The 13,593-nt window shown below is 31.7% G+C and overlaps 1 protein-coding gene across 1 annotated transcript; it reads right to left on the reverse strand.

Annotated features, from left to right (window-relative positions):
* Positions 1 to 801: 801 nt before the first annotated feature.
* On the reverse strand, positions 802 to 4,207 carry LOC101210841. The gene is made up of 2 exons (XM_004140784.3): positions 3,906 to 4,207; positions 802 to 2,566 (listed from the first exon to the last, which is right to left on the reverse strand). The coding sequence occupies exons 1-2, from the start codon at positions 3,996 to 3,998 to the stop codon at positions 1,166 to 1,168; spliced, it is 1,494 nt and encodes a 497-aa protein (XP_004140832.3). The 5' UTR covers positions 3,999 to 4,207; the 3' UTR covers positions 802 to 1,165.
* Positions 4,208 to 13,593: the final 9,386 nt, after the last annotated feature.

Genomic DNA, 13,593 nt, shown 5'->3' on the forward strand with positions numbered 1-13,593 from the left:
AGAAGTCGGTGGACCAAACGGGCAAAGATGTTTGACCCACTAACTTCATACTTCAATCTTTAATAACAAAACTTCAGTGCACTTTTACCGATCTCTCTCTCTGCCACTATTATTTTTTAAAGACTTCAAAACTCAACTTAACACTCCAATCAATTTCTTAATCAAAAGATTGAAACGCTCGTTCGTAAAAATATAAGGATTGAAATAACAGGGACAAAAATGAACAAAAGTTTAAAATATGAACCAACTCATTCGTAAAAATATAAGGATTGAAATAACAAGGACAAGAACGAACAAAAGTTTAAAATAGGAACCTTTTGAAAGTTAGAAAATATCTAGAATTGAAGCAAAAAGTATTTGAACATTTTTCAAACCAGAATTAATTCCCTTCCTTGAGAAGGAAGTCTTTTGCCGTTTTTGTTTAGATGGAGACAAAGTTGAAAAGAAGAGCCTTATACTGTATAGACTTGAAAGTTATTAAAATGAAGTTGTATATTTAGGCAGATGGGCCAAATTTACTGTGTCATTTTCATTATTATTGGACATGTGAAACTAAACTAAACTACTTTGGGCTTCTCTCCATTCTAACCTAACACCAAGGGAAACTTCTTCTTTCCTACAAGCTGTTCTTGCAACTTAAGAAGGAAGTCTTTCCGTCTTCTGTTTTTACAGTCCAGAATAAGGTCCTATACATATTAATAAAACAACATACGTTCTCAACTTTAGACACATGACCTAAAAAAATTAAGATATAAACAGTGAGTACAGTTTTGACATGAAAAAACTAAATTCAAGACTAAGTTTTCAAGAAATGATGTTTTGATTGTTGGGGAAGAATGAAATTTCTTATTATTATACAAAGACAAGAAAGAATAAAGCACTTCCAAAAGATCCTATGATTATGAATGATCTACTTTTGAGCTATGACAAAGAATGCTCCTTCGGTACCCACACAAGTTATCCCTAATAACTACTTTCTTTTCTGATGTCTATTTGGGAATACTGTTTTTCACAAAACAAACTTTGAAAAAACATTCTTTTTCCTCCAAATCATTGCATCACCTCCAAAGGAGGATTACATTCAAATGTACATTCAAAAGGGCTGGCTGTTGTTTCTTCTTCATCTTTGTTTTGTTCTTTTTAGTGTTGGTATCCTTTGTCAAAGTCAGCTGACGCCAGGTTGCAACAATGGGAAGAAGGTCCAGTTGTTACCTGGACTAGCTTCCTTCACACCCACTTTCTCATTGGCCCACCATTCTGCACCGATGGAGGCTGTGTTGTGTATTTCTCCTTTAGTTTGGTCAAAGTTGAACTCTTTGAATGAACCAAGAGTTACAGCTCGCTGATTTTGGTAGCATTGATCATCCTCTCCTGGAGTTTTTTCTGGTGCTGCGGAAGTCTTGATGTCAAAGAACTCGCAAGTTTCAGCTTCTCTGGATGATTCTTTGTTTTCGTTTTGATTGCTTGTGCTTGTTTGCTTCGGAGACTCAGATTCAGTTCTAATGGATGTCAATGACTTATTTGCAAGACAGCGTGCAACATCTTCACCAGTTAACTCAAATGACACCCTATGATTTGTCACATCATTTTGGCATCCAGTTTCTGAGTTGGCAAGAGAAGCCACCTCAGATATTTGGTTGTCCAACAATGGACTATCTTGCAAGCCATGGCCCAGACCATCAGGCGTCAAGGTTCCAGAACCCAATCTTGAATCTTGCCTCATACCATTTGGGGTAACAGATCCAGATCCCAATCTAGAACCCATTCCCATACCATCAGGAGTCAAAGTTCCTGAACCTAACCTAGAACATAAACCGGTACCATCTGGAGTCAAAGATCCAGAACCCATTCTTGAGATCCATTTGCGAGTTGTAAAATGTTCAAGACCCAAGAGCTTCGGTGCATCTGCCATGCGGAACTCAAGAATGGGGTGTTTATCAGGAAAAGGAGAAGATGTACCAGAGTTTGAAATTACTGATCCAGGTGATATAAGATGAGCACCAGGGCTTCCTGGGTAGGGTTGATAAGGCTGGAAATCACAGTGTGATAGCGTGAACTTTTGGTTAGTCCCAAAACTTTTATTAGTATGGCTTAGAGAAGATGTCAGCAATTTAGCAAATGGAACTTCAGGAGATGAGGGTGTAGTCAGTTGAACAGACTCAGGAGGAGGAGTAATAGGAGCGGTTGATGGTTCAGTGGTGAAGGCAGAAAAAACTGGAGGTGAGACCAACTGAGTGTCATATGTATAAGGGCCTATTGCAAAAATGGAAGCAGGTCCATTTGGGGAGTAGTTATTGACTGAAAGAGCAGTTAAGGATAGTAATCCAGCAGGAGATTGAGTATTTGATGTAGGTTCGGACTGGAGGAAAGATGCAGGAGAAGATGGAGGGGCAATGAAAGGTAATACCATGGTGGTTGAAGGTGTTCGATGCTCAACAGCAGGGGCAACGGCTCCTGGTACTGCAGGTTCAGGAACTAGTACAGCATGACCTATACGTTTATTGCTTTTCTGTGAACCAATGCCAAAGCACCAGTACAGACTCCAGCAGCTACCCCATCTTCGTTTCTGTAGTTAAGACAACAAGAAAATGTAAATGAAAAGATCAACAGGAAACAGAACAGAGACTTCAATCTAGCTAAAACAGAATCATTATTCAAGCCATCAGAGCAGTACTAATAACAACTATTCAGAAGTCTAAGAACTTCAGCAGGTAAAACCTCCGGTAAGAAGCTCATAATCATCGACTATGTCGTGTTAACAACAAAACATTACGTTACTTCCTCACCTCTCATGTCAGGCAATAGAGAATAGACAGAACGGAAGAGAGTGGGAACAGAAAACCCTTCTTCATCAATTCAAAATCCAAACTTTTAATGTTTCTTGGCTAAATTGGTTAGTAAACAATTCATGTTGTGTTCATATGCTAAAAAAAACCAAACGGTTTCAGAAATTTTTGCATAAAGCGGTAAACAGAGTTGAAAGTTTTACAAGTGAAAGCTAACTACCGTACGGCATCTCAGTTTTGAGCCACCCGTTGAGGTCGATGATCGATCTATTTAAAGAGGTCGTAAGATTAAGACTAAAGATTTTGGCAGTCAATTGCTCTGTGATAAGAGCGTATGATAGCTCAAGCGGAACACCTTCAGGAGCATAGAATCTTCCTCTAAAGAGACGCAAATTTTTGTCTGTCCCCATCAAAGGAATCCTCAACCCAGACCAAACTCAACCTTAAGAGAAGAAAACTAAAGCCCAAAAGAGCCGAATAAATTGACACACTGTACAGCGCTACAAGATCCATTATCAAAAACAACTAATTCAACAAATCTGATGACAAGTCCATAAGATCGCTAACTAAATTGATTCAAGTCCCACTGTATGAGAAATCTTACACCGAATGAATCCAAGTTCCGAAGGAAGTTATTGCACAGAATCGAGCAAATCGCACTTGTAATTAATTACCGAACAACCTTATGTTCCCCTTCCTTTCTGTTCTAAAAGCAGATTAATCGAAACTTTTCAAGTTGCTTTATCTTCAACCGTTTACCAGCTAGACTAATTAAGCAACAACTTTTTGTGAAATTAAGATTCAACGTCTTCACAAAAGCGCAACACCAAAAAAAAAAAAAAAAAAAAAACACCACCAACCGAAGCAGAAAGTACCAAATCAAAGCCTTAGAATCAAGAAACAAAAACGCGTAACCAACACGGTTTTCTCAAATTAAAAATTAAAAAAAAAAATCGTTTAGATCATCAACCTTGATGAGATTTTCCTCATCTAAACTGAAAACAGCAAACCAACACCGAGATCAAAAACTCCATTTCTCAATCAAATTACCGCACTTTTTTCTCAGTTCCAAATAAAAATCAAACCAGAAAACAAATAAAGAAAAAAAAATAAACGTACCGGAGGTGTGGTAGGCTGAACTCGAGCCTCAGCAGAAACGATGGCAGTAGCGGCAGCATTAACCGTATCGACGCTGTTGTTGATACTTGCCATCCCCAGTTTCTTCGAATCCAGAGAGCTCGGCCGGCGGAGTTCTTAACAAGGTCGCCGTGATTTGGGATCAATCGAGGGCGGTAAGTGGCCGGGAAAATCAATTAGTATGGAGTGAGATTTGACAGGCAAAAGAAGGAAGAGAGAAGACTTTTGGATTTGATCTAAGAAATGAAAAACTCAGACGAAGAAAGAGAGAGATTGAATTTTCTCATTTTATATATTTCCAAATAAATAAACAAAATGAAATTATAAATTAGGAAATGTAATAAAAATGAAGAGAAAAAAGAAAAGAAAAAAAAAGAAAAAAAAGAAAGTCTTGTTGGTTGGTTGGCTCCTCTAAGGACTTATCCTGTGGTTTTCCAAAAAAAATTAGCACATTTTTATCAAATTTTGATAGGATAAACTTATTGGGACCCACTTTAATATTCATAAATCATAATTTTTAATATTAATAGTAATGTCCATGATAACTCTATAATTGCTATTCTTTTCATTAACCTAAAACTAAATAAATAAATAAAACTTTGCCAAATCTATATTCCTCTAATATAATTATATACATATATGCGTGTGTGTGTGTTATTTCTTTGAGAAAAACGTGAAAAATGGTAGAATTATTCAAATATATTTACACCTAATGGTAATAGTTTTTTACCAAACAAATTCTTTTAACGATTTTAAGTTATTTACTAATTCAAATTATTTCATTGTAGTTTTGGAGACTTACCATAAAATTATATATGTTTTGAAATTAGTTAGATCTTAAAAACCTTCAAGTTTGACAAGGACATCACTTCAAAAAAAATTACATGGAGGCAAAAGTTGGTATTTGTTTAAAAGAAATAAAAATTATAAATTGTTTTCTTTTTTCTAGACAAAGCAACTCAAAAATAGCTAATTGAAAAACTAATCTCACCTCCTTATTGAAGACAAGAAAGAAAATACAAATAGAAAGACTATCTTTTTGTAAAAACGAACAACTCCAAGAGAATGTCAAGGCTACTATCGTTTTAAGGATGTAATAAAAATTGAAGTTTTAACAAAGTTGGGTAGAAAAAGAATACTCTCGAACAAAAATCGGTAAGAAGTTAGGTTATACAAGCTAGCATGCAAAATACCTTTTGTGTTTTCAAATTAGGGTTGAGTTTTAATGCAACTAGTCATCACTTACTTCATTCTTCATCTTTGTTTCCATATCCTACTCTTCACCGTAGACATGTGTGGAAAGCAAGAAAAATGAGATATGGAAACAACAAGGAATTATTCCAATTGCAAGTAAATTTATGAACTAAAATACTATTTTTCTAAATTTTAGTCAATATATGTTGATAATTTTTATCAAAATTAGCTAGAAAATAAAATACTTTCATGCAATAAAAGTAAATATATGATAGAGTAAAATACTAATAACTAAAAACAAAATTAAGAATCAATTAATGAACATTTCAAAATAACAAAGGACAAAAATGAAAATATTAACTCCAAATATTTGGATTTTTTTTTTTATAAAAAAACCCCTTGAACTAAGTACGGAATTAGAAATGATTTGAGAATGAGGGTGGGTTTTGCAATTTTAGAAAATATAAAGTTTGTTAGTGATATTTCAATGTACCCATAATTTCCGATAGTGTTGTCGAAAAAAAAAAGGAAAGAATTGTTTTCAAATTGATATAATTAATTTATATCACACCCTCACATCATTATTTGTTGACCCACATTATAAATTTTTATTCCTTTTTATCCGTATAAGTATTTTTTTAATTTGAAAACATTCATAAAAATTTATAAAAAGAAAAAATAAATAAGAAAATAGAATTTATAAGTAAAAAAAGAAAAAGAATTGAATATTAGAAAATGTAGTTGGAAATTAGAGAAGTAGAAGTGGGGTTGAGTATAGAAGAAATTACAGAAAGTGCCACTGAGGAAGGAATAAGTGCAAAAGGGGTTGGCTTTAAATGCGTGTCCCCAACAATAAAATGAAGTGCGTGAGAAACTCGTGAGTTCCTTGTGCTTTCATTTATGCTATTTGTACTCCCCGGCACGTGACCCATGTGACTCTCATTCTGTGGGCCATCCCATCTCCCCCCATCTAATTTAATGCTTCTCATCTAACTAATCATACCCTCTTCAAATCCTACCATCTTTTTGGCTACAACACCATACTTAACACTAACTATGACTCATCATCCCTTCATCCTAGTTGATTTTTCGATTAAATTACTACTAAATTGATTATAGTAGGTTTAGTAGCGTTTAAATTGACCTCGGTCATCAATGAATAAATGTCATTCGGTTTAATAGTAAAAAAAACTAAAAAAAAAATCTCAATTTCAAACTTTTTCAAATCTATATCGACTGATCCATCTCATTCTTCAACAAATCGACTTTGGTTTGGTCTATTGACTTGATATTTTTTTTGTCTATCATGCTGACTCGAGCTAATAGCATGGTTTTAAATATCAAACTTTTGAGATTTTATGAAATTTTGAGGTACATTTTTTAAAAAATTATAAAAACAAAAATAGTTTTAAAATAAGCTATTATTTATATTAGTGTTGTATTGATATTTATTCTTTGAGTTTGATAGATTTTTTTATGATGTAATGAAAATACAAATTCAACTTTCATATATATCGAGATCGTATATATAAGAGCATGGAAATGTCAATGAAAATATTGATGGAAACTTAATGACATAACTTAATTATTTGTAGTGATGATGAGTATAAATTGTAAACTATAAGCGAGGCGTTAATTATAAATTTATAATAATGCCCTCTAAATGAAGTAGGTGTGAAACATGATTAGCATAAGAATATTAGTTTTAAAAATGATGGGATGCTTTTATTTGTTCCGTGCTTAGGTTGATATTAATCTAATTATTTAAAGAATGAAAAACATAAAACAAATCTATTAGAATTTAAGTGTCGTTCAAACCATTGAGTTGATTATTGAAGTTAATGGTTACAACAGTAAGTATTTTGTTGGAGTGGGTTGCTTGAATTTTAGACTACATTGTTTTTTAGTCTAAAACTTAATAGTTTGTATTTTCATTTTGGATTCAAACTAGTATATAAAATAGTAAACATAAAAGGATAAAAAAATTATAAACATTGTAATAAATGTAAAGATAAAAGGATAAAAGTATGATAAAATCAAGCATATCCAGAACAACGGCGTCTAACTTAGGCTTTCAGGTGATAGTTGATCCCTAAGCTTTGTGCAGTGCTTTCTTTTAGAATAGCAAATAGGCGGTCCTTTTAATTGTATTTCAATTTAACTTTTTATTCCAATGATTTCTAATTTCTGGATTGATTTCATTGATTTTTTTTCTTTAAAATTTCAATAACCTTGTTGTCTCTTTAGAATGTAAGAAAAAAGTTACGCAATTTGTCTCTTCATTAAACCATACAATAATGCACATAGAATGATCAACACAGTCATGAAGCAGCAATAAGGGGCAGAAAGGCTTGAGCAAGCGGTCATACTCCAATCCAATCAAAAGCTTGTGGGACTTTAGAAGTGAAATAGGTGGGTAACTTTCCAAATATGTTTTTGGGTAGTACAGTTCATGATGAAAGAAAATAATTTGTTTTAAAAATATCATCAAACCATGTTGTGTTTCAAATTCTCAATTAATTTTACTTTTATAAATTTACAAACTGTTTTACCAACACTCTTACCCTAAAAACTTCAAAAAAATTCCATTTCTAACCCATTATTTTTTCCAAAATCAAAAAAAGAAGAAAGAATTACAAAGAGATGCAAAAAAATAAAATAAAAAGAATAATAATGATGATTGATGAGAGACGAGTAGTGCACGTGATGGAGTGCAGGAAAGCAATGGAATGAGGTGCAAGCCAACGTAAATAAAAGCAATTAGAAGGGTAAGTATGAGTGAATGAGATGAAGTCTTTATATAATATATATATATATATATATAATAATAACTTTAATAAGGAATTAATTAATATATTATTATGATTTTTTACTTGGAAGCATAACCCCCTTTTCCTCCCCCCCAAGTAGTGCACGTGTGCACATCCACTTGCTTTCATATTATGGGTTTTCGGTGTCAACAAAGAAAGTGACTTTTTTCTTTTTTTATTTAGATTTCATTTATTTTATTATTTCCTTTTCTTTTTTTTTTCTCTCTCTTTTTCTTTTCTTTTTTTTTTTTAATTTTTTCTCTCTCAAAGATTAAGCTTGCACGAATGGTTCTCTCATACCCATTATTCTGTTACTTTATGATGATGATATCTCAACCTCTTCTTTGGCCTCATTTACTAAAAGAAAAGAAAAAAATAATACCCTTTTCATTGACACCTAACTTTTTAACATTTGAGATGCAAATATCACCCCCCTTTTTTTTTCCTCTCCTTTTTTAATTTTAGCTACTTCACCTTTTTAACCTTTATTTTTGTGTTTTGGTTATTCTTGACCTACTTTTTCCTTTCATCTAATTTCTCATTGCCTTTTATTTTCTCCAACATTTTCTTCCTCCAGACTTCACATGTTTCACTTTTTAACATCAATAAACACCCCTTATATATGTAGTTTGAATTTAAGTGCCTAGCTACCTCTATACCCTTTTTTTTTTGCTCTAGCCTTTTTTTATATATATATCAAATTTATTGTTGATCATCATAAAGTTTGGATTGTCCTTTGTCTCAAAATATATTGATTTTAGAGATGTTTGGGTTCTCCTGAATGTGCACGAAAAACATTTAAGTATATTATCTAGGTTATTGTTCTTATTATGTCTAAGTGAATTAACTACGAGAATAGTTTGTCTTAGGATATGGGGTGATTTTGGACTATGAAAATTATCAAACAAGGAATTCACCTTAGGATGCAAGATGTGCATGAAACAAGAGGCACAACTTAAGGAGTATGTGAGGCGGTTCGAAGGGAGATGTCAACTAGCCCTAACGTGATCCTTGTGCAAGCTAGATTTAACCTTCTAAAGTTCTATTTGTAAATGAATTGAAGAAACAACACTAGGTTTAACTCCACTGTATATATAGAATGTGATAACTTCATATTAGTCAAATTTAAGTTCTTTCCTAAAAATTTGGTTTGATTGGTCTTGTGCTAAAAACTAACTTAAACATTGGAGAGTTTGTGACATGCCATATTAAGATGTGTTGAGTTTTTTAGGCAAAATATTAAATATGTAGTTGTTTTATATTGGTTATTTTGGAGAAATGTGGGTAACTCCAAACCTATAAAAAGAGCTCACTTTCTTTGTTTGCAAATGACTCAGTTAGAAACACTTTAAACTTCAGTGTGCTAACTCTAATTAAATTTCCTTTGTATTCTCTAGTTGGAAAGTGGGTAAAAGGTGAGAGTGGCAAAAAAATTTCAGCGAGTGTTCTTATAATTGGGGCTAGGAGAGAGAAAATCATTATTTGTGATTGTAACAATTTTTTTAACCGAGTGAATTTCTTGATTTTATGTCCAAGTTGGGAGTTTCCCAAGTAAATTAATGTATTTTCAGTTTTTATTGCTTTATTTAATATATTTGTTATTTATGTGTATGCTCCTACTGCATAATTGGGAGGTTTTGTCCCAACGGGATGTTATCCTAATTGTCTTTGTATGTAACATGATCTTCTTCGAAATACAAATTTATTGTTAGTAGCATGTGGAGATTTGATGAGTTTCTTTGATTGTATTTTGCTATCAACGCGAATTATTTGTGTAATAACAAAAGTACAACATGAAAGGTAACTTGGAACTTGTATTTTACATATAGGGACAAAAAAACTGATCACCTAGTAATCTTAGTTAAAAGACACATATAAGATAGCTTTCTCATCTCTAGCTTATATAATCTATGAATGAGATTATCTTTTAATTTCTTCCTAACTTGTTTAATTCTATAGGAATTTTAATTACTTTATCAAATGTCTCTTTCATAAAAGAGTGATTATGAAGATATATATTCTCTATACAAGAAAAAAGCTTCCAGTAATCTATCACATCATAAAACACCATACACCCTTGAATAGACTAATTATACTTCATTAAGAAAAGCTCTTATCACATAAAAGGAAAATATAATAAGATGGTAAAAAAGAAACAACGTTGATAGAGACCCACAAAAATAAAAACTAAACGAGACAACCTATTACATTGCATGATCGAAGAATCATTCAAAAGTATATAAAAATTGAAGAAGAGATAACGTCAAAAAATTAAGACGACATGTGTAGGAAACCTTCCAAGATCATAAGCAGTTAACTCAAGAGTCATCAATATGATAAATTCTATGACAGATATTGGATATCTGCTTTTTTATTGAAAAGATTAACAATTTTCAAACAACGTATTTGATAATACGAATTCAAAATTGGTGGGAGGGGCATAAAAAGTGTAAAATTGTAAATTGGGTAGAAACACAGTAGGGTGATATTTAAAAAATGAAAATGTGCATAATAAAGATAGAGAAAATGATGATGATGAATAGGTATGAAAGTAGATTGTGGTAATGAATGAAAAAGTAGGGAATAATTAGTGGTGATACCTTTAGCCTTTTACCAATGGCCACACGTGTGACAAGTTAAATTTTTTTTATTTAATTGTAGGCTTAAAAGAGAAAAAAAGAAAGGGCAATTAACTCTCTTAAAAGGGACCCAGCCAAGAGTGTGGAACAATTGGATATTTCTTTCTTCACAAAAAACTGACCCCTCTTTATGGGGTGGCTTAGTGTAGTTTTGGACCCACATTGCAAAAGCTAAACCAGCATATCACATGTTTGAGTTATCAACTAGGTGGTGGCTGACCTATATTTTTTAAAAGTCACATCTATTATATTATATTATGTTATATTATATTATTCTTTCCTTTTCTTTCTTCTATCTAATATGCTTTACTCATTTTACCATTATTTCAACATTATCAACTCTACTAATCATCACCCTTACATTCTAACTTTTATTTCACTCAAGATCTTATATTAAATTTGAGAGAAGATAATATATTGATTACAATGCATGGAATTTCTCTCATTTTCTTAAATAGAAAATTTAGTTTGATGACTATCACATAATATATATTGTTAAGATGAATGTAATTTAATTGGAATAAAATTTATAGTTTATTTACCATTTTTCAAGATCAAATGTTATGGTTTAAAATAAAAAGAGAAACAATTGGGTACAATTTTTGTTTTTCTTTCATTAATTAAATTAAGAAGAAATGAAATTATAAAGAATATAAGAAAGGCAAAAACCAAAAAAGAAATAGAATAATATTTGAACATAAAAAAACTAAAAGAGAAAGAATGTGAATGGAAGTAAAAAAAAAAAAAAAAAAAAAGAGATGTAGAAAGGTATAGATGCATGTATAAGGCTGCATTTTTAGCGCTACATATAGAGAGGTTTGGTTTAGTGTCTTCACTTTATACCTTCAATTATTTCCTTTTCTTTTTTTTTTTTCTTTTTTAACTCATCCTTTTGTTTTCCTTTAATTTGTCTTCTTCTCCATTTAAATATAGTCACTTCAATCATTTTTTTTCTCTCTCAATATTATCTCTAATATCTTATACTATACATTATTCAAAATTTACATTAAACTTTTCATTAATTACATCTATCTTGCTCCTTTTTATACATGTATATAGAGTGATCACTTGTATATAGTTAGTTTTTTAAAAATATATAACAAATATAATCAAGGTGGAATAAATTAAGACCGAACAACTTTCCATTCATTTATTTTAAAAAGATTAGATTAAATATTGTAAGAGTTGTTGGCTAATATATAGAGTGTGAAACGAATCTCAAACCTTAAGATTAGTGTTGTAACAAATTATGTGTTAACTGTGAGCTATATTCATGTTGGCGACTTTATTCTAACTCGTACTTTTGAATTTCAATATAAAATATTAGATACACGATGATGAAAAATATTGTAATATTCTTTGTAAAATGAAATCTCACTTTACCAATAATATTATGCTTAACTACTTTTGAAATTAGGTTTGATGTGTATATAATAAAGTATTTATATGATTGATAATGATATAGTTGCAAGGTAGGAGTAATAATATATATATATTATATATATTAAAAAAAGTGTGTGCCTTGAATATAGGAGTTGGGAAGGTGGGGCAACATTGGCATCCCATGTGAAGCATTTAATTTAGACTATAGTTTTCATGTACGTGTTTATATATATATATATATATATATATATATTGATTGGGTTTATTACATTTGACAATTTTATATGCTTGTGGACAAAGAAGAACACTATATATCCAACTACTAATGCTTGATTTTGACTATGAACTTCTAAGTTTTGAAACAAAATTATAATAATTATAATTATAATTGAATTGTTTGTTACAATTTAGACTTGAGTTGGGCCTATCTGCCATTATAATGTCCGAAAGAGTAAGCCTGGGCCCCATTTAGCCCAATAACCCGGCCCACTTACAAAACCTTGTTGGATATTGGAGTCAAATTTTATTTTTAAAAAAGATTTTCTAACACAAATATTCAGAAATAACTTGACTATTACAACTTTATATAATATCAACGTAGTAATTAACATGCCCCTATCTATTTTTAGGTTGGATCAATCCTTTCTGTAATTGCTGTACTAAAATTTTTAAAAAAAAAGTTTCAAAGAATAAAGTAAATTAATGGTAAATAATAAAATTGTTTAAAGCATTTATAAAATATAGCAAATTTTCATATTTCATCGTTGATAGCACTACTATCTATGCACTTATAAAAGTCTATCATGTTTGATTATACAATCATTACTTTATTAAATGTGGATTAAAATGCAATAATCACTTATTTAGCATGTGTTTACTTGTTCGTAGAAACCTTTATTTATATAGAAAAATTAAATTTGAAAAGTTGGAGTAAAAACATTAATTCAATCACTATATATATTTTTACGAAATTTAGAAATAAAAAAATTGAAAAGAAAATGAATGATAGTGCAACCAAGAAATAAACTCAATTCACGAAATAAGAAACCTAAAAGAATAGACTACAAATAGAGAAGAGAGTACCTGAAGGAAACTAAATACTATTTATTGAAAAAGTTTAGATTTCAAACCATAATTCGACAGTAGAGGTACGGCTGGCGGCTCGGATGCGGAAGAGGCGCGGCTCACGGCTCAAGTGCGGAATGGGATCGGCTCGCGCTCGGCAGTAGGACGGCTCAAGGCTCGGCTTACGACTCGGATGCGGAATGGGATCGGCTCCCGGCTCCCGTACACATACAGCTTGGACAGAGCGCGCGCTTGCGAGAGGAGACGGCTACCGGCGCGGACGCGGAAGAAAAGCTTCACACGGCGGCTAGGCTTCGTCGGACGATCGGCTGTGCGCGGCTGATGGAGATAAATTCGACGAACGATCGGCTGGGTTTCGAAGAAGACCTTTCTCTTTTTTTTAATTGCACTAAATTTGAGGACCATTTATAAATAATAATAATAACATCATTACTTTTTCTTTCTTATTTTCATTACATCATATTTTTATGTTCCCTAAATTTATTATCATCGTAGTTAAATTGAAACTTTTTATCCAGCTAGAGTTGATTATTATAGTGGTTCATAATGGTCACCGTT

Source organism: Cucumis sativus, chromosome 3 (genome assembly GCF_000004075.3).
Source record: "Cucumis sativus cultivar 9930 chromosome 3, Cucumber_9930_V3, whole genome shotgun sequence".
In the NCBI taxonomy this organism is placed as follows: domain Eukaryota; kingdom Viridiplantae; phylum Streptophyta; class Magnoliopsida; order Cucurbitales; family Cucurbitaceae; genus Cucumis; species Cucumis sativus.